The sequence below is a fragment of the Taeniopygia guttata genome, chromosome 4, assembly GCF_048771995.1.
Source record: "Taeniopygia guttata chromosome 4, bTaeGut7.mat, whole genome shotgun sequence".
Lineage (NCBI taxonomy): Eukaryota > Metazoa > Chordata > Aves > Passeriformes > Estrildidae > Taeniopygia > Taeniopygia guttata.
In genome coordinates, this window is record NC_133028.1 from 62,825,460 (window position 1) to 62,852,172 (window position 26,713).

Consider the following 26,713-nt stretch of genomic DNA (forward strand, 5'->3'; position numbering starts at 1 on the left):
CGGTGGCGGCTCGGGGGCCGCGGGCGCGTCCCGGGAATTGTCCCCGGAGGCGCCGGGAGGAGGCGGCTGCGCTGGGCAGGGCCCGGGCGGGCAGCGCCGCCTGCCGGCAGCGGCAGCGCCGCGCTGAGCCCGGCCCTCGTCCCGCCCCGCCGCCGGGACGCGCCGCGGGATCGCCCTCACGGGCAGGATCGCCCTCACGAGTTGGATTGCCCTCACGGGCGGGATTGCCCTCACGGGCGGGATTGCCTTCACGGGTGGGATTGCCCTCACGGATGGGATTGCCCTCACGGGTGGGATTGCCCTCACGGGTGGGATTGCCCTCACGAGTGGGATCGCCCTCACGAGTGGGATCGCCCTCATGGATGGGATTGCCCTCACGGGCGGGATTGCCCTCACGGATGGGATTGCCCTCACGAGTGGGATTGCCCTCACGGGCAGGATTGCCCTCCCCGCCTTTCCTCCGTGCTTGTCCCGGCACTAAGAGGCACCGAATTTGATTTAGAACACGAAGAGAGAGTGGGGTGTGTGCAGGGAAGGCGCTTGCCCCGATTCCTTCCAGCCACGCACACTGGCCCAGTGCTGCAGGATGGAAATAATGTTGAATAAACACGTAATGGAGTTAAATCCTGAGGTTCTGGAGAAGAACTAGTGCTGCCAGCTCCCACTGTGTGTTGTGTGCACCTAACACCTTGGCTCCTCAGTCCAGGGGGCTACATTAAATTGCTGCTATGAAGAGAGGAAAGCATAAAGCAAAATATACTTATCTCCTTGAGGAGGGAGATAAAGTTTAGAAAAACATTACTTTGAAGCATGAAAAAACTTAGCTCATAACTTCATTATTTCAATTAATTATAAAGTGCTGCTGCTTTACCTGAGGGGCTTTGAATTCCAGAAGAAAAGAGGAACCTATTCCCTGTAGGGAGCAGTCCATGGCTTGGTCTTTCTCCAAGCTCCAGGCTTCAACCACAGGCTCTGTGCCTCCTCTGCTTGGTCAGCTGCGATTTCCCTTGACTGTGTAACCCAGTAACAAGGCATTCCCTCTCTCTTTGCACAGGAGCACCAGGTGGGATTGTCACGGCCCACAGGGCCCATGCAGCCTTCTGTCCCGGCAGGCTCCAGCAGCATAGCCACAGGCTCCAGCTCCGGGGGGCACTTCCTTGGCAGCCAGCCCCAGGCAGCCATCATGAAGCAGATGCTGATGGAGCAGAGAGCACAGCTCCATGTGATGGAACAGCAGAAACAACAGTTTCTCCGGGAGCAGAGGCAGCAGCAGCAGCAGCAGATCTTGGCGGAGCAGGTATGGTATCCATCTGTCTCCAGCGCATGCTGGGATGAGCATGAGCACTACAGCAGCAGCCCTTCCTTCTAGATTGCTTTTTCTGTAGTTCCTACAGAACTCTCTGTGGGTCCTGTCAGGGTATTTCAGCAGTGGTTGTCAAAGAAGAGGCAACTGTATCAGTCCTACCATTATCTTGGCAAATATTACCTGTGTTTCCAATGGTGTGCTTGATAGTCACGTTGGATTTTAGGCACCGGAAAAGTTAGCTCTTAACCTGGCATCTAATGGGGCATTTAGTCCAGCAGAAGCAGACTCGGCTGCAGTTATAGTCACAGATCCTCTCCCCTAGCTCTAATTGTGGTCTTGCATTGGCAAAATCTGTGCAAAGCTGCACAGTGATCTGGGACAAAGAATGGACGTGGGCTAAAAGAAGACTTAGCAAAGAAAAATGTTATTATTTACCCAGACCAATTCCTTCATCTAGTTTATTGAGTGCCAGTAAGAGCAATTAGGTCATACAAGGGAGAGACAGCAGCAAGGGGAGAACCAGAGACTGAAGTGGGAGAACAGTAAAATAACCTCTGGCAGTGGCAATGTGGAAGAGCTGCATTGGCGCTATAACCTGGCTTCCTGAACTCCTGGGCTTTGCAATATGGATGTTAAATTATGCAGTCTGAACAATGGTGTGTCCTTAATTCAGGTGTAGTTTTAAAACAGCCCAAGAAAAAGAGAGTGGAAAGTCACACTGTTGAGTTTCTACAAGATCATACCCAAGTTTAAAGTTGCAGCCCCCTAATGTTACTTAGATAACGCTCTGGTAGGTCAGCAGTTGCTTTAAGCTTCACTTCTCCTCTCTTGCTAAGGAAAAACAGCTTAAAACCATCTGCTTAAATTTTTGTTAGAGCACATGCATGCCATGTAACCACAAAAATACAAATTGCATCCCTGCTTTCTCTTGTTGCTCCTGAGAAACAGAAAAATTTACTCTCAGTGAACAGGAAGGATGCTCACAGAAATATTTAGGATAAAGATGCCTGAACTGATTCAAGCGTGAACAAGTGTGTGAGAATGAGGATGCAGTAATGCATCCCATGGATTGGGCCAATTCACATGCATAAAGCTAAGAGCCAGTAAGTGACTTGGATGCTGAAGGCAATCCTAAAAGTGTTAAAAGGCCACCAAGCTGAGGCTGTCAAGTGTGCTGACACACTTTCCAGAGATGAAAAATGGTGAAGTCACAGTCCTCAGGCTCTTAGCTTTGGGGTAGTTTGTGCCTAATGAGAGTCCCTCTTTCTTTTTGATAGTAACACATCCTTATGAATGCAGGGATTAGTACTTCCTTCTTTCCTATCTCTGCCGTTCTCATACCTTTGTTACACATCATTGGTTTTGGACACAGTATTTATACAGCTGTAGGTGATGCTCCCAGACATGCCCTTTCAGCCCCTAGTTGAGTACACCATAGCATCTGAAAACTCTATTTTTATAATCAGCCCTTGCTTCTGTTTTAAAATATTCACAAGTATTGGTAGAAAACAACCACAGAGGATCAACATGGTCTGGATTAAGGGAGAATTTTGCAGTCACCACTCCTCAAATATCATTCACTGAAGCACAAGAGGAAATGTGCCTTAGTAATCCATTTCTGGTTTGGCTCGGGAATGTTCCAAGGCTGCAGTGCTTGGGTCAGGATGCAGTAATCCTTGCAGCTGAGTGTTATAAATGCAGGCGTGGAGCAAAGTCTTGCACCATGAACACAAACCTCTGGACCTTGGAAGGACTGAGGGAGCAAAAGTGTGTGTGTGTGGCTACAGTTGCCTTTAGACCTAGGTGAGCAAAGTTAGTTCACATCCCTCCCTCTCTTTTCTGCCTGAAGACAGTTAAGCTCATGATGAAATGGCTGTAAGTAAGGAGCGATGATGTTGGCCTCAACGCATGTTCCTTTTTGAGCCAAAAAGAGTCTGAGTGATGAGTGGCTCAAGTGCTCTGAGGAGGACTCTCCAGATGACTCTGCCTGTCTCTCCAGAACACCTCACCAGATAAAAACCACTGCAAGTTCTGCAGTTTTGCCACCAGCCCATTAATTAATTAATAATCTCTTTCTCTTCTGCTTTCTTTCTGTCCTTCATTTTCAGCAGATGCAGCAGCAGTCACATTTGCCTCGGCAGCATCTGCATCAACAGCGAAGCCCATATCCAGTGCAACAGGTCAATCAATTCCAAGGTAAAAGTCAAATTGTTTTTCATGTTTTGGAGTCAATGCCCTAAAGGTAGCAAATGTATGAAAGCTTGTGCAGTTTGTGATTACTAGGGTTTAAGCAGTGTAGCAGAAGAGGAATACAGCCTGTTGCACACACCACATATTTTACCAAAGAGTAATGTCCAAGTTTCATATTCAGTTAAGTTTATATTTTCCTTTCTGCTCCCTTCAGTGAAAACTACTTGCTTTTTCTTTTTTTTTTTCTTTTATCCCTTCCCCCCCCCCTTTTTTTTTTTTTTTTTTTACATTTATTTTGCCTATTTGACATCCAGATGTCATGGATTCATTCATGGATTTATCTTGTTGACCTCTACTCTTATGAGTTTTTTTTCCTGCTAGCATTTCTGACTGAATCTTGGTTTTACCCCTCTTTCATACCCCACTTTTATCTAATTTGATAAAGCAGAGAATTAAAAACAGGAGTCATCTTTGCCTGGAAAAGGGACTGATAAATGTCAGGTGTGGGAAACACGGTAAAATATCTGAGATGTAAATAGAGATTTTTTCAATCACCTCAAATAAAATACAAGTATTATTTTGATACGCTCTCCGGTAACTGAAGACTGTAAGTGCACTCATTTTAACTTAGGAAAAGAAGTTAATTCTGAGCTTTTTAAGGGAAAAGCATCAGCTGAATGTCTTCATTAACCATGATTTCTATATAGACATAAAATGAACACACACTTATGCTGTATATTCATTATAATATCATGTAGATGCAACTGAAAACAAAACAAGGGAGGCAGTTCTGGACATTTCACATTGCCATTCTGGTTCCCAGGATGTGAACAAGCAGGCACATCTTCTGCTGGCATATATCAGGGTGGCTTTTTCTAATCACCTCCTCATTTTTTTCTTTGGCACCGCAAGTTCTGTATGAAATTACTTTTCCCCCCAATAATTCATTTCCAAAATCAAGAAGTGTGTGTGCACAGCCATCTGCTGAGATGCACACACACTCTCTGCATTCATGCTCCTTTGAAACACTGCTTTTGTATGTATTATTTAAAATAAAGGGAGATGAGTTTAGGCTGATCTAACAGAGCAAGAAATTCATTTTCATAAATGAACTAATTTAAATAGTTCACCACTTTTTCCTTTTCAGTCATGTAATCCAGTGCAGTAGGTTATGTGTAAATGAGACCAGAAGGTGGCCTAAAACCTTGAAATCTGTTGTATCTCTCTTTTAACTACTCCTTGTCTGATCTCCTGTCACTTCTGCCACGTACAGTCGTTAACAAAAGTAGTACCACTTACCACTTTAACAAAAGTTAACCACTTGCTGTTAGTGACTCCTTTGGAGCTTTTCAACTGCCATTTTCAATTAAAAAATAGCTGAAGATGCATTAAGATTTTAAAATTACCTGTATCTTAAGCACTTACTGGAGTCATCATAAAAAGACTTTCTAATCATGAAAAGAGCTGATCTAAGTTAAGAAAAATCAAGGGAACCCCAGTGCCAATCATTAAGAAAGCAGTCTAATAGCATGAATAAAGTAAAAGCCGCCACTATATGTGGCCTGTTCCAGTGGTCTCACTTCATGCTACAAAATGTTTCATTTAGCAGTGTGCTGGAGCTAAAAGCACCCACCAGAAGCTTGTGGCGCTGCAGAAAATGGAGTTGTAGCCATCCTCTGTAATAGAATTACATGTATAGAAATGTTGCTTCCTTTATCCACCTGTTTCTCATGGAAACCAAGCCAACGTCAATAACAGGGACCAGTGTCTCTGCTCCCCATGGATGTTCAGGGATGTTGTCTGCCACTGAGGGACAACAAATAGCGGCTGACTTAAGAACATTCAGATTCTGTTGTACAGTTCTGAACTCTTAAGCAATGATTTTGTATTTACACCTGACATTTAATAGCATTTGAGCCTGGAGCAACTGTGTGCCTTGTACACTCTGAGCTTCACCTGCCGTGTTGTATTTAGTCAGTGACTCAAATCTGAAGAATTTGACTATTTAGTTAGTGACTCAAATCTGACTGTTGCATTTGGTAGTGACTCAAATCCACAATGAACCCATGGCAGAATCTGAGCTCCAGGTAAATGTCTTTATTTAAAGATAGCAAATATAGAAGCATATTGGCTTCCCAGAAATCAATAGCTCCCCCTACCCCTGAAAGTAAGATACAAGCTTGGTTAAGTTACCTGTCACAGTGTGCAATTTAACAAGGCTAGAATTTTCTAGGTTCCCATCACTGGTCTAAGGTGAAGTAAAATGTGCTTATAGTATTGATTCACTAATACACTCTCCCTGCTTTAAATGTCCACAAAAACTTGATTTTTTTTTCTTTCTATAGAATTAATCAGTAGCAATGCTATAGAAAATCCATTCATTAATGCCTCCTGAGCTATTAAAAGAATTGATTTGCCTTCTGAGACTGACATTTCCATTTTCAAGGCTTCCTTTTCAAAGACAATGGAGATATTTAAAGGAGAGTTTCAAATGGCAAACTGAAGTTCAGCTGCTTTGCTGCTAATGAAGACCAGTGGAAGTTTTTCTATTTGCTTGCTAGAAGCTGAATTAGGTGTAGCTGAAGAAGATAAGTGCTGCTGAGGATGCTCTTACAGATTCTCTCTTAGGGAAAAGTGTGTTAATTAAGATTTACAGGGTCGTGGGCTTTTTCTTACTTTCCTCCCTTTTTGGTGCAGGTTCACCCCAGGATATAGTAGCTCTGAGAAACCAGGTAGCACTCCAGAGCATGAGAACATCCCGAATGATGGCCCAGAATGCGAGCATGATGGCCATGGGTCCCTCCCAGACCTCGAGCACGCTGCTCACCGCTGCGGGCCAGTCGGATATGGGAATGACTCCTTACAGCAACGCCTCTTCCAGCCAGCCAGGAATGTACAGCATGAGCACAGGGATCAGCCAAATGTTGCAGCACCCAAACCAAAGTGGCATGAACATGGCACAAAGCACAGGCCAGGGAACAAGGCAGCCTGCCTCCGGACAAGCAGTGGGAATGGTTGGCAATTTTGGTCAGAACATGCTGGTAAACTCTGCTCTTCCCCAGCATCAGCAGCAAATGAAAGGACCTGTGGGCCAGGTGTTGCCAAGGCCACAAGCACCACGACTTCAAAACCTGATGGGGACTGTCCCTCAAGGAACACAAAACTGGCAGCAGCGAGGCTTGCAAGGCATACCTGGAAGGACTAGTGGTGAAATGGGGCCCTTCAACAACGGCACCACATACGCGATGCCATCTGGGCAGCCACGGCTGTCCAAGCAGCACTTCCCACAGGGGCTCAATCAGACAGTTGTGGACACAAGCGGGACAGTGAGAGCCGTGAACCCAGCACTGGGGAGACAGTTGCTGCAACCACTACCTGGGCAACAGGCAGCCAGCCAGGCCAGACCGATGGTGATGCCAGGAATAAGCCAAGGGGTCCCTGCCATGTCAGGCTTCAATCAGCCCCCAACGCAGCAAATGCCAGCTGGTACCTTTGCTCAGAGCAGCCAAGGTCAGGCCTATGAGAGGAATCCCACTCAGGACATATCTTACAACTACAGTAATGGAGGAGCAGGGGGGTCATTCTCCAGTTTAGCAGAGGGCACAGACCTTGTGGACTCCATTATTAAGAGCGGACCAGGGGATGAGTGGATTCAAGAACTTGATGAGTTGTTTGGAAACCCCCAGTGAATGGGATTGTATAGTCTGGAGCTTTGGTTACGTTTTGTTACATTTGAACAAGCAAAGAGGGAGTCAGATGTTTTCCTCATCCCTGGATTGTTGGTTTTTGTTTGTGTTGGTTTGGGGTTATTTTGTTTTCTTTTGTTTTCAATTGTGCAAACCAAGCTGATCTGTAGCCAACTTTGGAAGATTCAGGGGACGATGAAAACATCAGCATCCCAAAATTGTCACCAAGCAATCTCTGTTGCGTGGCAGCGCCCACTCAGTGTGTGTGTGTGAGGCAGAATGGAGAAACTGGAAAAGCCAGCTGATGCGTCTGGCTGGAAAGATTCATTCTCCCCCCACTTAAAACAAGGCTTCATTGCACAGTGGTGAGGGGTGGTTTCTGCATCTCCCACCTCATATGACTGTGCACATTGCAGCTTCCAGGGAAGCAGATGGAAGAGCTGGGAGCAAAGCTTACAGATATTCAGGGGCGATTGCACAGGCCCTGGTCAGAAGCGGGCTTAACCCGACATCCAGGGGCAAGCAGGTCTCGGAGAGCCATAGCCAGACCAATGGGGCTGTCCTAAGGGAATGCACAACACTCACATGACAAACTTAAACAATCAAAGAGAGGTTACTGTTTTCACTGCAGAGTGATAAACCCCAACTACAAGTGCAGAAGAACATAAATTTGGCAGTGTTGTGAAGGCAGATTGATTATGTGACTGCTGCTGGAGGCAGCCTAGTGATGGGTTAACTTAATGAACTGCTTAGTTCCCTTGAGACTTGAAATAGTGCTTTGCAAGTCAGAGCACTTGGCATGGCCCAGCTGCATGGGGTGTTGAAGGGCTGAGAGGTACCAAGAGACATTAGCAGAGCTCCTCAGCTGGTCCCTCCCTCTCCTTCCTCCCCAGGGTGTTCTCAGTTCGCTCCCTTCCCCTCCTGTTCCTTCAGTGTAAAGCAAGCTGAGCTGGCTGAACTTTGTTTTTCAGGCAAGGCACAAAGGGCCAGGCAAAGGAGGAGAAAACAGGCATGAGAAAACATACAGTGAGTGTTTGGCACAGGGAAGACTTTCTCCTCCCATCTTGAAAAGCCCAGGTTTGCTATGTTGTATTACCCAGGATGTCTGGGCTTTCGATGTGATATGTTCAGTTTTAAACAGATGTTTGGTCTAATCTCTCTGCTTTGCTGGAATAAAATTCACTGCAGTATTTGAAGAACAGGAGTCAGTGAAGGACTACCGTAAAGAACATTCATAAGTGGATAAAATAATTGATATTACAAACATGGAATCTGCCCAAATAAGGTTTTAGATAATAGGGATGTGTCACTATCTCCACTGTTTGGACCAGTGCTGAGCAGCCCTGTGATGAAGCTGTGACAGATCTCACACAACACTGAAGGCACCAGGCATTCTGAGTGTATACAGCAGGGTTCCCAAACTGCAGTTGGGGGCTGTTTTCTGGAACCTATTACCTCTTATCAGTGTTTTCATCTGAGAGCTGCTTGTCAGTTTATATAGCTGTGCATATAAAAAATGTTAACATGACCCACAGTCCAGAGCTTTAGCACCCTCTGACCTAGCACTGGCCTCTGAGAGCCACAAGTCGTGCTCTGCAGCAGTGTTCTAGTGCCAGTCCCAATTCCCTAGCTCCTGATCACCTCCTTTTGTGCAGTTCTCCTTGGGCCCAGCCATGCCAAGTGCTGAGCCCCCGGATTCCATGGAGGCTGAGGGCCTTGGCACTTGGCAGTTTCATGTCCCGCCTTTCCCCGTGGAGCACAGACATGCATCACATTAAAGAGGGAAAGCAAATGAGTTTGTAACCATCTCAGTGCACCATTGAGGCTCCCTTTTGGGCAATTTCCCTTGCTGAGCTTGCTTAGTGGGGGGGATTACCTGTTCTAAATGCTGCAATGCAGCAGGACAAGCTGCATTTTTAATGTGCTAAAGGTGAGCCATCAATCCAACCTGCCCTGACTGCTACATTTTTTAAAATGGCTTTAATTGCATCTCTTTTAGCTGACCCCTTTTTAAAATACAGCACAAGGGCCAATTCCAGCTCCTGCTGAGGATGATGAGAATGAGTAGGAGCCAAGTTGGACCCTAATTCAGTGAAAGGGAGGACCAGCTAAAATTTTTGGTTCATCCTGTGGGTCAGCATCTCTTGGTCAGAATGGAAGGGATAGGCAAACACTGGGAGAAGCACCCTGAAGGGACCAGGGTGCTGTGGCTCCATGTGTGTCAGCGTGAGCATGGGGCACACACATGTGACAGAGCTGTGACAGGGTGGGGGCAGCCACCCTGCTGGGCAGGGGACGGTGCTGGGGACAGCACAGCACCCACGCCTCGGGTGAGAGCGATCAGGGCTCACCTCTCAGCACAGAGATGGGAAAGGGGAATTTAGAAACACACATCCACCACACAGCAGCCAATGCAAACCAGTGTGCATCGGGGAAACACAGGCCTTGATGATAAATGGTGGTCAAGATGAGTCTCTGTTATCTTTGTAAAGCTTCCTCCAAATACTCCATGCTGGGATCAAGTACTAGAGAACAGATTTTATTAGATTTGGGTTTATTGGGTTTTTTTTTTCTTTCTTACTATGGTGCTGATGTATATGTAATGTTTTTAAAAAAGTCATTTGTAAATATGTTTTTACAATTCTACAGATATCACTGGGTCTACTATCTGTAAAATATATACATATAAATATATATATAAATATATATATATATATACCGTTTGTTTAAAATAGAGTATTTTTATTTCTTTCCTTGACTCATCCTTACTGCAGTGGTATTGCACTTCAGATGACATCTAATTACTAATTTGTACTGTATCCCCGACAGCAACTTGCTCCATTTTATTCAGATTTTTCTAGTTTTCTGGTTTTACTTTGTACATTAAGCATTGCTTATTTCCTTTTAAGACCTGTACAGAGTCTGAAAACGTAGAAAAATACCTGATGTTGCTTTTAAAGAAAAAGAAACAAAACAAGAACAAACAAAACAAAACAAAAAACCAACCAAACAAATAAAAGATGGTTATATGAGTCATATACCTGGTGTATATGGATCATGTCTTGCCCCATTCTTGCGCCTCAGTGAGCAATCTTCCATGGAGGGGAGGGAAGCTGCCTGCAGGCAGGCCTGAATCAGCCCTGGATTTTCTGTATGGCAGCATCAAAGCACCTGGTGGAGTTAAAAGTGTTAGACCTCAGCAGTAACAGACGGAGTATGGCCCATGCCAGGATGCCCCACTTGCTCCAGCAGGTTCAGCAGCCAGTGAATCCCAGCAGCCAGTGAATCCCAGCATCCCAGGCAGCCCCAGCAGCTGTCTCTGTGCAGCAGAGTCCAGGCTGTAATGAGCTGCTTGATGGGACGTGCTTCACCACCTTCTGCCATAGTGCCCCTTTCTCCAGCGAGGTGGGCTACCAAAGCTCCCTGTGCTCTGAGGAGAGGCCTGTGCTCAGGCAGATGCTACAGGGAAGCTGGTCCTTGATTGGGCCTGTTAGAGGTGGCAGATCCAACCTTTTGTGTTTATCCTGTGCTGGGAGCAAAAATAAGGAGTGGGGAGATGCTTCCAGGGGAGGAGATAAGATGGAGACAAGGTAGGGGGGTAAGGAGGGAAATGCGTACATAGAAGTTGGAGAAAACAGGAAAACTGGAGAAAGATAAAGACACATGCTTAGAGTAATTCCCTATCACCTACTGCTACAACAGTGTGAGAACTGTGTTGTCTGAAGCCTTCAGGATCTTGCACATAGATCTGTTGAACATGTATGGCCTGTCTATACATGGGGGAGGAGAGAGGAGGGCAGAGGAGGTGAAGAGAAGCGATGTGAAGAGAAGGTAACACATCAAAGCACTACAACAGGTAAGCCTGGAATAATTTCAGAGGCAAGGAAAGACCTATTTGAATCAGCAGATGGCCTTTGGACCTCCGATAGTCTGTATTTCAAGTCTGTTGAATAGTCTGGACCTTTGTCTTGATTTTGGTTCTGGCAGCAGTGTTTCTTGCTGCCTCTGGGTCTAGGTTTGAAAGAAAGGTGTCTGCAAGGAAGGCGGAAACCTCCCTTGGAATGGAAACTATGATCTCCTACCCTCCAAATTATTATTACTTTGAAATTATGGGACTTTCAGGGAAAGATATGGGAAAAGGAATAACACTTCCTTATAGAATATACATACATATGTGTACATACACACACACACACACACACACATATATGTATATGCATATATATAAAAGAAAGCAGAGAAGCAGCCCCGTGGCGGCGGCACAGCAGCAGCACAAACCCACCGCAGCCTCTCTGCGCTGCCTTCCCCGGAGGCACCCAAGCAGATGGTGAGGGGCCTTCCCAGTGAGGTTGGGTGTTGGAAAGATCCCAGTTCAGTGGCTGCTGTTCTGTGCAAAGGCTCCTCCATGGTGATGAGAAGCAGTGAAGGACAGAACTCCATGGTGGCAGCGAAATCTTCCTGCAGAAGCAGCCTGGCACCACAACCACAGTAGCAAACTGCACCTTTCTCCCTCCTCCTCCCAGCCACATCTTTTGTCTCTTAAGTATCATTACAATCTCTAAGGTAACAAATGTGAGAAAATTCCCTGAAACAAAGAAAAAAATAAAAGGATAAATCCTAACCTCCAACACTGTGACTGGCTGAAGACATCACTGGCAGGTAGGTAGGTGGATTTTCCATATTTCAGCCCGTGGAAGGAAAATGAGTAGAAGCATTTCTGATGATTTCTGTGGTTGTTAAATCTGGCCCTGATGTACTTTCTCCATGAAGGTAGGTGATGGAGAGCCAGCCTTTTGCAGCTGTGTCAGCTCCAGCCTGCTCACCAACATGATCCGTCCTTTTCCCCTCAACAAGCATTGTTGGACTCAAGTCTTGCATCTTTGTACGTGTTTCATTTTATGGTTTTCAATACCATTTCAGCCTTTGCTACCTGCAGGCACTAGCTTGTGTCTTTTTATCATGAGCTAGCTTAATAAAATCACAGGATGACTTTGGTTAGAAGGAACCTTAAAGTGTATCTCATTCCAGCCCCACTGCCATGTGTCAATACGTGTCCACCTTTTTAATATGAAGGGTTATTGTGAATCTAATCCATGTCGCAATTATCTTGTCTGGTTATCAACCTCACTACGCTATGGAGAGGCAATAAACATGTTCATTATATAGATTTGACTGAACACCACTATAAATGTGCATCATTTTTGGCCAAATCATGTCTACAGAGGCATGACAAGGTAAATTTCTTCATGCTGGCTCTCTCATTACTATATTCAGCATTGCCTAAATAATTTGAATTACCAGGAGCTGTCAAAACAGGCGTGGCCTTGAATCTCTGTTTTTCTAGATAGTTTAAATTGGTCACTGGCATACTTTGAGCTCACAGTGGTAAGCCATGAGTTTTCCCTTCTTTTGGCAGAAAACTGCTTTTAAAGTCAGTTTACTTTTCACTGGGACTTTATGATTCCCAGGGCTGTGGTCATTCCCTGGGAATCCAGCAATGTTTGTCTAGTCTTTCTCACACCCCAGCCATCTGTGCCTTGGTGGGAAACAATGCAGAGCATCCAATTGTAACACCAGCATCTGTGTGTTCTTTTTGTCTGTGCTGGCTCTCCCCTTTGCAAGTGTCGTGTTTTGGGCACAGCTTGTCTTCAGGAGGTTTCCTGTAAAGACTGGGACAGGCCCATGGAGGGCCCCACTTCCACAAGAATGTTTGAGCATGTGTTGAGCTGTAAGCACATTCCAAATTATAAAATCCAAAAGTCCTTTGTAGACACTTAGGGCCAAGTGAAGCTTTAAACATTTTTCTGAAGCAGTGTTTCCATATATGCTTATACAGCAGTGGGATTGGATATACTTGGAAAATGGGGGTCTTGCAGCAGCATATTGCATGGAAGTGTCTTTACATTTGCACAAAGCAGAAGGCAGAGCTGGGGGAAATTAAGAGCAGTGCAGGAAGATACAGAAGCATTGGCAAAACTGAAGGACAATGGGTAAGATGGGCTGATGCTTGCAGTGCCAGTTGCAACTAAATTGCGTAGTAAATTAATGGGTTTAGTTTTATGGTATTTGTGGGGTTGCAGTAGTATACGGGGAAAGAGGACATTTAATTGCAAATGTAGATGTGACATGACATACTGTCTTACTAACTTTCCCAAGAGTGTAGGGAAAGGAGCAAGTGTAAACAGCTCAGGAAAAAACATGCATTTTACATTGCAATGGGCTGTTAGAAAAGAGCTCTGATGTTTTATTCACATGTAGCTTATCATCTTTTGGGGGTTCAGTCATATTATTTTTTTTTTTTAAAAAGCACCTTCAAAGCAATTTATGGACTTTCTCCAGTCCAGGTATTCATCCAGAAAGATGTTGACAATCCCAGCTGCACCAGCTGTGCCCAGGATTATCAAGCAAATCAGAATTATCACACTCAAATAAAACCCTGTTAACCTCAAAGAAAAATTCAGAACGTTATGAGCTGTTACGAGCTGTCCATGGTATGTTATGTTATAGTGAAATTGCTGGTCCAAAACAGTTGAAGTCTGTGGAATCAGAAAGGACCCTGGCTGGAACACTGCCTTGGGGGGTTTTAGTAATAAACCATTACTGTACATGACTATTTCAAGAGACAAGAGATTCCTAATACTCTCTGTAAGGGAAAACTTTCCCCAGTGTTTCTGAATTTTCATGTGGAAGTTAAGAACTGGCTCCAGGATGAGGCTACCTCATCCTGTGACAGAAAGACTTGTTGGTAAAACCATAGAAAATCTTGAGCACCTAATTGCAACTCCAGGTGTTTGAGTGTGAGAAAGAAGCCTTAAGGAACTGAGGGAGAGATATGCATATCTCTTACATCCACATCTATTGGGCAGGTACACTCTGCTGAGCTGGGAGATCTGCTACTGGTGATCACTATGGCTTGGAGAAGGATTTCTGGACCAGAAAGGAAGTGCCTGAGAATCTCACCTAAGGTTTAGGTGCCTAAAGACTTGATATAAGTAGCCCTTCTAGGCATGCCATGTCTAGATGAAAATGGTGAAGTATTTTCTCAGTTTCAGGAGAGCATGAAAAGAGTCTTTAGCTTAACCCTTCTTTGAGGATGCATACCATGTTTATAACTAGCAGGCCTTGGAGCAAGATCATTTCCCAGGGCTGCCAGGCTGGCTTTTAACAACCTCTGATTTAAAATCAGTTTCACCAAAGTCTAATAATGAAGCCAGCTATTCTTGTATAATTTCCTTGAAAGGCTGAAACTATTTTAAGAGTACTGAAGTAAAGCATGGCAAAGATTTCTTGAACAAAGGAATTTTTAATTTGTTGATTAAAGAATAGTCCATTCTTCTCTGCTTGTTTTTTTATTTACGTGTTTCTGCTCCCTAACTTCCTTAGGAGTTGCAAGTCTTCTAGCTGGTGTTCATTGCACTGTTTGAATTATTGCATCTCTTACTTGGAGATACGAAAATATCTCCACATATTTGCTCTGGAAAAAAGCTTCCTCCTCCTCCCCAGCAGCAGCTCTTCCAAAGAACATAAAGGATTGGTGGAGCTGTAGTGAAGGAAAATGGGAACATCAGTACACAAGCCATGGAAAACAGCCCTATAGGACAGTCTTTCTGCTGCTGCTGCAGGATTAGTCACTACAAAACAGTCTGATTGTTTTGTATCTTTCTCTAGAATACATTGCAAGTCTTTTAATCTTATGATAAGCATGTATTGCACTGTTTTCTTCTTATGACTGATGACAGACGGTGGAAGAGCGCCTTAGATCAGGACAGAGAAGACAGTGCAGTGCCTTCAGTGAAATGGAACAAACCATGTATTTCAGTGTTTATAGTGGAGGGCATACTGCCAATATTTGTTGAAGCAGAATTCATATCAGGAGATGCTGTGCACTCAACATTCATTAATGCATGCTTATCTGGAACCCTCTTCTCTTACCTGCTTGGTGAAGCTTCATCAGCCTACAAAGCCACTTTTGTTTGCTTCCTTTAGTGCAACTTGTGTGGCTAGAGAAAAGGTCTTAACGTGACAAACAGAGTGAAAATGCAGCTAGCAGACAGGCAGGCATGGTTCAAGCCTTGAATGAGCAGCTTCCCATCCTAAAGCAATCCTGATATGTAAAGCTGTGCTTCTGTTTCCAGATCTCTATGAACATCATTGTAAATTACGCCCAGCGCAAGCATTTGCCCACAAGGTGAGCATCAAAACTCTTCTCTCTTCTGGCCTGCAGCACATGCCCATCCTAACCTAGGCTTCTGTAGCACCCAGCCCTCTTCCCTGAGGCTTTCCTGACCCATTGCCGACACTTTACACATGTTGTATTAAATTATAATCAGTTTTGACTGCCAATCCTTGGCTCTCAGCCCAGCTTCAGACCACAGCCTGGAGCTGTTAAACTGCATCCAATTGGTAACTTCTCACCTTCCTTCCACGGGCTGCACATAACCATGGAAGTACTTGTAGCAGGCAAACATGTACAACATACCTTTCTCTAAGAAAGAAAATATTAATATGGTGGGGGGAAAAGCCAGAAAACTAAAAAATTAGGATTGCAGACAGTTAACCACTCTAGTTATACTGCTTTGGGAATTTTTACAGCTACCCATGACTTGGGAAGTCATCTTGGGAAAGAATCATTCAAAAGAGATACATGTATTCTTACACAGTCACTGCAAGAGGCTCTTCATATGGTTTTACAGATAGGGGCGGATGTAGGACTGCCCAAAAATATCCAAAAGCTGCTGTTCCTTCAAATGGACATCTCAGGAACTGACAGGAATCCTAATCCTCCCCAGTTTGGTATTATCCCAGAAACAGGATAGGGGGTTGGAGCACTGTGGCTTGACCCGGCTCTGTCATTTTGTATTATTATGGCAGTTTGTGCTACAGGGGAGTGTTTGTTTTGGGAAGAGAATCCTGTTTATGTTGTTAATAACCTGCTTTGCATTTATATAGCAGCTTTTATCCAAGGACATGGGAGGAAGCTGTAGTGAAGTTAGCTTTCTGACCTCCCTGAGGGAAGAGTATAAAGTCACCTCCACTTGATTGATAGCAGGGTATGGAGGTCAGTTGTATTATCCAGGACTAAGCACTGCTTGTTGATTTTGTGGTTTTAAACTCTGTGTGTGTATTACAGAGGACAGCTTTCACTGTGTGCTGGATTAACTCCTGTAAACATACCTGTGGGACATAGCTGAAACATTACTTCAAGGGAAAGTTATCATGATCCTTCATTTCTTACATGTGACAGCACCTGTGTTGCTGGCTAGCAACTGTGATCTTCCCTGATTCAAGTGTCTCTCTATGAGCACTTGTATTATTTCATATCCAAGTTGTTGACTTAAGTGGTGCTTCTTTGGATTTACAGTGGAGATGGGACTGGAAGAAAGCTCCAAACAAAAAAAATTACTGGTTTGGAGCAGATAAAAAATGGAGAAGTTGTTTAGGAAGGAGTGGAATGATGGACATGGGCTGGTTATCCTTTCCGCAGCCCACAGATTTCATGCTTCTAAAACATTAGCTGGGAAAGGGTTAATAATAACTGCCACAAGTTCTACTCCATGAGAATTCCTTGGTTTGGAGATAGAAGGAAAAGCTCTTCATCCCTATGAAGTGCCATGGGGATTTCAGTGTCACTGGGCGTTTTTCTAGGAAAGCTGTGTTAATTACAAGCAGGGGAAAAGATGCCAACAGTCAATTACTTCCTGATAATCCCAACATTTTAAAAAGTTATGTAAAACTTGTCAGTCCAAGATAAAAGCAGAAAGTATTTACCTTGATTGAAAAACATCCTGCAGTCCAGAGGCCAGCAAGGAATTCTGTCTGCAGAACAAATTTGAATGAATGTTAGTCTGGAAAGGAAAAGAACTATGGGTGGGATTTTCAAGAAGAGTCATCTTTGGCCTTGTTTCATTGACACTAAGGTTAATGCTGTCATATCCAGTGGGAGTACAGTCAAGCCAGCATTAGGTACACTTAAAATTTCTCATTTTTGAAATCTCTGATACAAGTTGTTTAAAATATTTTCCTGGCATTTAAACTTAGGCAAAGATCTGGATCCCAACTACATGGAAATAAATTGGACAAACAATCCTCAATCAAGTGGCTGTGCAGCAGAGACAGGCAGGAATTCCAGTTCATTGATGTGATGTTAATCACTTATCTCCACACTTGTTGGTATGCAAGTTTTGTGTGTCAGCATTTCTGGGACTGGCAGAGGAATTTGGATTAATCTGCTGAGGCCAGCTGCCTTTATGAAGCCACAGACTTCATAAAATTGTAGATTTTCCTATGGCAAGGACCATAACACCTTTATTTGTGGACATCAGTTTTCGCACCAATATATTGTTCATGTATCTTTCCTCAGTGGTTCTGAACTAATTTCTTTATAAGGAATTAGGCAAACCTCTGTGTCTAATGAATCACGTTATCTAACAAGTTGTCTAATGCATAGTATGTCTCATTATTGTTATCCACTATAACTACAGTTACAGCAGATGAGACTGTTTGAAATAAATATAACTAATTTTGCACAGGGTCATTAGTTAATCACTGAAGCCTGTAGCAGCCAGAGGCCCTGCAAGGCCTCCCTGGTGGTCACTTGCCTAAGATAAGAAATGCTTAATCATGATGACTGGACCAAAGTAGCCCCTCTTCTGCATTCAGCCCAGCCAGCAGCTGGGGTTGGCCGGACCACGGACCCCAGGCTGAAAGAGAAGCCCTCTAAAAACTGAAGCTCTTTAGGAAAATTGTCTTCTTATATAGGATATTCCACCATTATCCACTGCAGACACAGGTTTTCTTTGCTCATCTTCATCTGTGGTGTTATCCACAGCCTAAGAACTGACAGCACAGCTTGCTAGATCCAGAATACCTGAATTCCCTAGGTTACGATCCATTGGATCTCAGACCCCACTTAATTTTGGGTAATCTGAGTACCTGGTTAATCAGCATTTGAGCAGCAACTTTGAAATTAGCTGAACTTACTCCATTATTATTAAAATAATAGCTGATCTGTTTGAAAAGCCATCTGGTTGTTTTGGTTGGTTGCTTGCTTGGTTGTTTTTTTAGTAAAAGATGCAAAGAAAAGTTGACTTTTTAAGATAAAGTTTTTGCTTCTCTTCTGGATTGAATTATTGTTCTCTGCCACCATCTTAATGATCTCTAGATTTAGTGTGCATGAAATGTTCTGTCAAATTCTGGAACTCCAGTGACAGCCAGGGACATGATCTTGTGCTTCATTCTTAATTTTCCCACCAGCCAAGCAAAATGACCTGCAAGCCAAAATAAGGGCTCACACGTTACACATTTCCTTCGGTTCAGTTGTACCTCTAACACATAATTTTTTAATTTAATTTTTTTAATGAAGGTCATTGTTCTTCAGCTTTTTCCAGAGAAAGACCAATATTAGACAAACTAGTTTTTCCTTACAGAAGTTTAGATTTTATCTTCAAGAGTGACATTTGAGTTGGACGCGATGATTGATCCTTGTGGATCCCTTCAAATCAGCATTTTCTGTGATTCATGGGGAAGGGGGAAAATTGTTAGTTCAGAAATATATATATATATTTTTTTTTTTTTTTTTTTTTTTTTTTTGCATCTGCATTTGCATTTGCATTTTCTTTTGCATTTGCATTTGCATTTTCTGCACTAGCTATGGCTTATATATCCTTGTGCTCATCTGGGTCCTAGAACCACAAGCCCTGGTACAACCTAGTCACACTGCAGTGCCCCAGTGGTGTCTCAGTAACCAAACTGCACTGGTGGAGGTCACTGCCCTGCTGCTTTGACTGGTATATGGTCATTTCTGTTTAGTGACATTAAGAGCTATGAGGCTTGGAAGTACTGGGCAGCACTGGAAACAAAAATCTGATAGTTGCCTTTTTTAAGTTGTTTAACTATAACTTATAGTGCTTGATTTTTCCATCTGTCTTGGACTCTCAAAATTCAGTCTTTTGGAAAGAGCAGAGAGAGTTGCAATTGAGGAGGCTGTAGTATGTTCCTTGCTCTCCACCTGATCTGCTGGAGACCTCTGAGATCTATCAAGCAGAAGGCCTGTGTTGTTTTTCCTCTGCTGTCTGGAGCTGATAGTACTTTCCTGTCTTGTAAAAAGCACTTTTTAGAACAGAGGTAGTGCCATGAAAAGAAGAGATTATTTACTGTACAGTGACTAAATATCAAATCACCTACCAAAACTCCTAAACTAATCACACACTCTCTCTACACTTCTGACCAGCATTATAAGAACACATGTCACGTGTATGTGAATACCTCATTTTACTGATGCCCTCATTGCAGAATTCTTCCTCTGAAAGCTGAACAGAGGCTATCACAGGGACAAAAGGAAATACGTAGCAATTTGCTGTATGCGTCAGAAACCAAGCACCCACCTGAGCCCACTACAAACACTTGTATAAGGGGGGAGCCTGGGAAATACCTTCTGTATTCCCTTAAGACATCAGTGGCACTAAAATACAGCCAGAAATAATAGTGGTGCTGCCCTGTGCATCTCTGATATCGTAGCCTTGTGGCTTGTGACCCTGTTTCCCTTTACCCCCGTGTCGTGGTTTGATACTGGCCAAATGCCAGGCACCAACGAGAGTCATTTTCTCACCCTCTTACGATATATTTGGGTGAAGGAGGGGGGAAAAAATAAATTAACAAAGGGTTCATGAGTTGAGATAAGGACTGGGAGAAAAACACTCTAAGGGCAAAAAAGCTTCAAATTTAAAGGTATAAAGTAAATTTATTGCTAACAGAGTCAGAGAAAGATAATGAGAAGTAAAATAAACCTTTAACAAACTTTTTCCTCACAGCCCCTCATCCCTTCCCACCAACAGCACAGGGAGATAGGCATAGGGGCTTTGGTCAGTTTGTCACTCAAAATCTTCTATTTGCTCAGGGAGAGGACTTTTTTCTCTCCTGTGCTGAGGGGTCCCCCCCACAGGCAAACAATCTTCCCAAAACTGTCTACACGAAGCAGTCCTCCAAGGACAGGCTGCTCTAGTTTGGAAGCAAGGGCTCTCTCTCTCTGTCTCTGGAAGCAGGGGCCCTCTCTCCATTCGGATCTCCCACTGGGTCACAGCTTTCTCTGGCATCCACCTGCTCTGGTGTGAGCACTTTTCCCACAGGCTGCGAATGGATCTCTGCATCCCCCATGGACTTCATGCATTACAGAGGGACAGTTTGTTCCACCATAGTCCTCACTACTCACAGAGGAATCTTGACCCCAACTCTTGGAGCACCTCCCCCCGCTTTTCCATTGTCCTTGGTGCCACCATGTTGTTTTCCCTCTGGTGTCCTCATTTCCTCCTCTTCTCTGACTAGAAGAAAAACTGCTGCTTGTAGGTACCACTGCCAACAAGTTCTACCAATTCAAAGATTCCTGCAGGATCCCAAAGCAGTGAGAGGTTGATCTCAGCCAGGTTCCACGTTGGGGAGTTGCTGATCACGTTTCCGCTGCCGCCATGGCGCAGGCAGGGGCGGCCGTGGCAGCGCCGGCGCTGTTTAACGCCTCTGCTCCCGCCCGGTGCCGGGAAGGAAAAGCTGCCACAGCCCTGCCCGTGTGCCCAGGCACGGCTGGGAAGGGGCAGCCAGGCAGGCAAGGCTTGGACGGCCCCAGCAACGGCACTTTGCCACCACTGGAAAAAAACTGCACTTGTGATGTTTTGATTTTCTTCCCAAATATGTCCTCACAGAGGTGTTACCAACCTCTCTGACTGGGCCAGCAGCATGTCCATCTTATGAGCCATTGGCTCTGTTGGCCATGGTGGAAGCTTCCAGCAGCTTCTCACAGAAGCCACTTCTGTGGCCTTCCCCTGCTAACAAAAAAGAGTTTGTGCCAAATCAACACACTCAACAAAGCATTTTCCCATCTGTCTTCTCCCTATATAAATAATCACGAGCAATGTTCAAGTGACCTCTTAACCTTTCTCTCCATAGAACAATCAGGGCAGCTCAGCTATCAATCTGTAAGACCCATATACAGGACCCTTTGTAGTTGTATCCAGAAAGACCTCCTGCTCTCCCACAGGTTTGGATCGGTCAAAGTGGTAGGTGAGCTGTAATATTTTGTGCAATGGCACCTTTAGCCAGCAATGTGATCCTCATTTTCTGACAGCACAGAGACATTCAAGTCATACATACAGTCTGGGACCAAGTTTTTCTACTGAGGAACTAAGGCAAGCCAAGGCAGCTTACTGCATCCAAAGCAGTTTTATTTTTAAAAAAGCATTGTATGGATACTGGACAAAATAAACTAATTGAGGGAAATAAGAAGATTAAGACACTGTAGGGCCAAATCATGTTTGTTTGTTCAGCACAATTAACCAAAGCAAATCACCAAGGCCTCAGCTGTAATGCCATTTGCCCTGGCTACTGCTCCAGCAGCAAGGCTCTGGTTTGAGGGACATGTTTATGTCTCTGGTTATCCACATGGTCATCCACAGGTGAGCCTGGTGAGCAGAACAAGACAGACACCAACCAGGTTCAATGAAAACTGCTCAGGAGAGGAATAATCACCATGGGTTTTTTTACCTGCATAGGACTTGCCTTTTAGTTCCCCCGGTGAATGGGAAGTAGCAGTGTAACTCCAAATTTACATTTTGTCCTGATGGTTTAACAAGAAAGCAGTGCAGCAGGAGTAAATAAAGGTTTACATAGCTTTTCTTCCCCTTTTATCAAGTTGTTCAATTCTAACAGGCTAAATTAAATATGACTGAGGTAGTTACAAAGCATGCTTGACTTGCCTTTGTATGCTTTTTCTTGCTTTCATCTTCAGGTGGCATTTTTGGTTACTGAGCCAATACCTTTACTCTGAAAACATGGGACAAAGGAGGCTTTCAAAGAACATTACTCTCACACATTTTATATGTTTAAAAAGCCTGTAGAAAAGCTGCTGCCTGTATCACAGTGTATGATACTGCATATTAATTTGCATGGTCTGGCCTAACAACCTGTAATAAACCAATCAATTCAACCAAAGCAATTACTTTTTAATAATGTCTTCCTAGGTCCTGGAATTACTAAAAAATCATTTTAAGGTGGCTAGTTCAAAGACATCCTTCAGATTAGATGAGTAGTGGGACTCCTGTGTCCCTGCTCTTTCCTGTATCAATGACTGGGATTAATTCTGCTCTTTCAAGGGGTTCTCTTGTTTTTCCATCAGTCTATAAAACACTAACCTCTCAAGCAAATCTCAACAGTTTAAAACTACATTCATTACTGGAAACCAGTTCCTGCATTGTTTCAGTTCCTTCTTTCTACCCTGGAGAATTTCTTGCACAACTTAATCTTCAACTGACCTGATTCCTTGAATAATTCCTGGTTCTGAGACACTTCATCTTGTACTTGCAATGGCTGCTAAGTAAAGCCTGACTTCCATCACTGCTCCAGGGAGGTGGTATTGCCCATTAGCACCTTTCTAAGCTAGGACTGGAGGCTCAGAAGAATAAACAGAAGAGCAAAGAGAGCATTGAGTGCTCTGCCTGTTGCATTTAGTTCCCAGGAAAAGGTCACAGGTTGGGTTGCTCCCTTTACATGAAGTGGTTATAACACCTACTTGCAGTTCTGGTTTCACAACATTCATCCAAACTCCGGTCTAATCTATGAACTGATCTGTGTTGGGTTACCATGATGGAAAGTTGTAGTAGTTTAAATCAGGTCGGCTGGTCTGATTCTTCCAGAAGTTTCTCTTTGGGCTTGAAGTCAGATTGCCAGTGTAAATGCAACTCCAGGTGATATAATCCTTTCTGTGATTTTTAACTAAGATTAACTAATACAAGTTATCCATCGTAAGGAAGAACATATTAATCACCTCCCCTCACAGTGTCAGTATCTGTAGAACCCCTTGAGTTTTCAAGATACTTCTAAAATAATGTCTGTGGTTTTGGTTGGTTGTTTTTAACCCTTCACACTTTCAGGTTAAAAATCAAGGCAGACAAGCTGAACTTTCTCAGAAGCTGATGATAAGCATTACCACCAGATAGAAACATCAAGATCACGGGGTATATTGGAGATTATCTGATGACAGAAAAAGAGGATGTAAATTTTCAGTGCTTTTTATTTGTCTTCTGTTGTGTTGTTTTGGGGTTTTTTAACTGGAAGGATCACATTCTCAAACTTTTTCTTTCTGCTGGGTGCAAATGTTGTTTCAGTAGCTGAGGCTTTGAGAACAAATAAATAATCAAGCCACATCAATGGGTTGCTAGATAAGGTGGCAGTGGTATTCCAGAAAAAAGGCAAAGTAATTATTTTTAACTTGCTCTAAATCTCATGCTAGTACAGTACAAATGCCTTCAAAGTATGTCTTGTTCCCTGGTGTAAAAACGACTATATGAGTCAACATGTTTCAAAGAAAATAATGTCAAGCATTAAAAATGATACTGTAGTTTTAGATTATGCACAGAAAAAGAGCTTCTCAGACTTCCCCCTTCTAATAATAGAATAGAACCATTAAGGTAGGAAAAGACCTCCAAGATCCTTGAGCACAGCCCTTAACCAGCACTGCCATGATCATCACTAAGCCATATTCCCAAGAGCCACATCCACATGCCTTTTGAACACTTCCTGGGATGGTGATCCCACTACTTCCCTTTGCAGCCTATTCCTTGATTCACAGAGGCATAGCAGCAGAGCATAAAATAAATGAATTTACCTCTTAAAGAAATGTAATGATGAGAACATAGGATGTAATATCTGATACTTTTGTTGCCTGATGTAATGATTTGTTTTCTTAATTCATTTCCGATACTGAGTACTTGACTTTGTTACTGGAAACATTTTTTTACAGCACTTTCAGTCCAGTACTGGTGTATTTGATTTCACAGATTTACTGTCATTTTTGAGGTTTTCAGTTGCGTAGGTGCCTAAATAAGAGTCAAATCAAGACACAACATGGCTTTGGGGTACCTTTACAGCTAGTTAGAAGCTCTGATAATAGTATTGTTCCAAGAAGTCAACAAACAAAAAAGAATTGAAAACAAATTAAATTATCTGAGAGGGAAAAGTAATCTGTCCCACTGAGGCAACTCCCTCTCAGACTGCAGAGAGAGTAAACTATGCTCTGGTGAGAAAAATTTTAGGACTTCTCAGAAATTAAAGTTGCAGAGCAACCAATTTATCATAAAATAATTCCCATACTTCAGAACCAGTGGAAACCTCCCTAAACCCCAGCCATGCAGCCCACAGCTCTTTCTTACATTGCTGGAAGGCAGAAAGAAGAGAGATGGCTGCCAGCTGCGAGCAAAACTGAATCACCAGCCATGTTCCCAGCAGTTTCTGTGTGCCAACGGGATGTGTGTATGGGAGAGAGCTTCACTGAGCAATAAGGTAAAAAAACAGGTGGGAGACTTGGAGTGCTTTTCAGCATTGCAACAAAGGCCTGCCCCGGAAATAAAACAGATTAACTTTTCAAAATAAGAGTGCAAAATTATGGCCAGGTTTTGTTCCTGAAAAAAAGTTCAGCCCTGCCTACTTCTTGCCTGTTTGAAAGCGTGGAAAGAACAAAACCAGCCTTTCTTGCCTCTGTGGATTCAGCTGTTCCTTTATCTTTAGATTTCAGTTGCAGCCTCTTTGGGAGCAAAGCCTTTTTGTTCTGGTTTTGTAAAGGGTCTGTGTCCATCACCAGCAGTGCCCCTCAGAAGAGCTGGTGTGGGACATGCGAGGGAGGAGCAGAGCTTTGTGCTGTCCCTACTCTTGATTTACAGGTTTTGCTGAACGTGCATGACGTAGGCTCTGACAGGCAACACAAGACACAAGCAGTCAGCCTGCAGAAAGGAACTGTTCAGGCTGGTTCAAAGGATAAAACAAAGAGAGAAAGGAATACCTCCCCTCATCGTACTGCCTGCAAACACACTTCCTATACCTTATAGCCTAGTTTTAAGACTAGCCATAATGTTCTCTCAAAGGACATTTTTTCATCACCTAATAAACAGAAAGCTTAAGGTCATTAGCCTTTATGATCCCATAAGACTGCTGGAACAAAACCAGTATAATGTTTATTTTGACTTCCTACAGCTGATGTTAAAGTGAGATATTTCATTGTCTTTTATCAAACTTGCTAATTTTAAGGGCTAATGTAAAAAAGGCTTTAAAGAGGTTATTTTACCTTGCCAAATCTTGCTTTCTTTGGTGTTAATATTGTTCTTTCTAAAGACTGGAAGAGTAGATATACTGTAATAACAGAAGTTTGATGTTTGTGCTTAGTAACTCCTTAATTGCTGATTTAAGCCTTTTAATTGCAGTTCTTGGTGTAGTATGGATTGACTTCTGACCACACAGTCTCTGTGGTTTTTAGGAGTTGGCACAGAAGTGTTCAAAGTATTGTCACCTTACTGACAGATCAATGTGAAGTAAAACTCTCACAGAGCTGGTCATTTGAAAAGCTAAAACCACAACAGCCAAACATTTTAAGGCCAGATGACATTGAAGTTGTATTTTTTCTGACTTTATTCAGAAGATGCGAATTTCAAGATGGTGATGGACATGCAAAATCCAACAAAGATTGACATAAAAGGAGGCAGGAACAGAGGTTCTGAGCAGTGAAATGTTGTGTAATTCAGAGACACTGGTGGTTTATGACCGGACATAAGTCTGTCCTGTTTGGAAAAGAGTGGTATTTTATGGCCTCTTGGTGCCAAAGAGGCTGGCTCCTCTCTCAGGAGAAGCTGCTGTCAACCAGAACTGCTGTTATGAAAAAGCAGATGCTTGGGGTAGTAAGACCAAAAACATTTTAAGCATGAAACCAGACTGATCAAATAAGCGCTTTTAATGGAATTACACTGCCAGAGCTGCTCAGTTTTTGACTCTGAAGAGCTGAAAAGAGCTTTGCAAAGGGTAATGCTCAGCCTGTGCTGGAGTGTAACTTCTTGAAGATCAGTCACAAGTTGTAGCAGCGTGTGGCTACAGTGACGATTGTCACTGTAGTGACGAGGTCACTATCAGGAGCAGGGAAAACAGAGGAGACAAGTCTCTGTTGTTTAGCAGGGGAGTTCATTTTATTTCCCCCATGCTGGGGGGAGCAGAGGGGCAGAAGTTCGGGAGCCTGAGAAAAGCCCAGAGAGCCCAGAGCTGAGAGCAGAGAGAGGAGAGCAGACCCAGGGCCATGGGGTTTTATCAGGTGTCCCATGGGAGGAATCTTAAAATCAGATCACAGCCTCCTCAGAACAGGAAGTCTTCACAACAAGTGGCAGTGCAGCATCTTTTATTCTTAAACACCTCCTAGAAGACAGGCTCTGAAGAACAGAGAGGCTCCTCTGGGTGGAAGGGAGAACATACCTGAACTCTCATATATTTCACTGGAAATGTTTATAGGGTAAATCAGTGCATTGCAATGTATGAGGCTGGCTTGTGTATCAAAATCAGTTTAGCTACAGCAGTAACAGTAGTGGCCCTGCAGTTTATAAATTTACTTTGCTTTTCAACAGTATATTGCAAAGAACATGGGCCTGTGTGGCACTGGATCATACTCAGCTTTAAATTTATCAGAACTATAAGACAAGTGAAAGAGGAAGAAAATATGCTTATTCCTTCAATTGTT

The 26,713-nt window shown here is 43.5% G+C and overlaps 2 protein-coding genes across 5 annotated transcripts in view; one reads left to right on the forward strand and one right to left on the reverse strand.

Moving 5' to 3' along the window:
- The window catches only part of MAML3 (mastermind like transcriptional coactivator 3), a 243,445-nt gene extending 233,225 nt beyond the window's left edge, over positions 1-10,220 (forward strand). For 3 of the 4 annotated variants that reach the window (XM_030271921.4, XM_072928755.1, XM_072928756.1), the window contains exons 3-5: positions 1,055-1,297; positions 3,415-3,502; positions 6,194-10,220. In XM_030271921.4, coding sequence (XP_030127781.4) covers positions 1,055-1,297; positions 3,415-3,502; positions 6,194-7,185 — 1,323 coding nt within the window. In that variant the 3' untranslated portion in view covers positions 7,186-10,220. The remainder of the gene's footprint in view (positions 1-1,054; positions 1,298-3,414; positions 3,503-6,193) is intronic. The other variant, XM_030271922.4, reaches the window with a different exon arrangement.
- A 3,261-nt stretch (positions 10,221-13,481) lies between these two features.
- Positions 13,482-24,439, reverse strand: MGST2 (microsomal glutathione S-transferase 2). The gene is given in 6 exon segments (XM_072928965.1): positions 13,482-13,626; positions 15,598-15,667; positions 17,335-17,466; positions 18,351-18,449; positions 24,375-24,411; positions 24,413-24,439. Coding segments are annotated over 6 exon segments (510 nt in total).
- Positions 24,440-26,713: the final 2,274 nt, after the last annotated feature.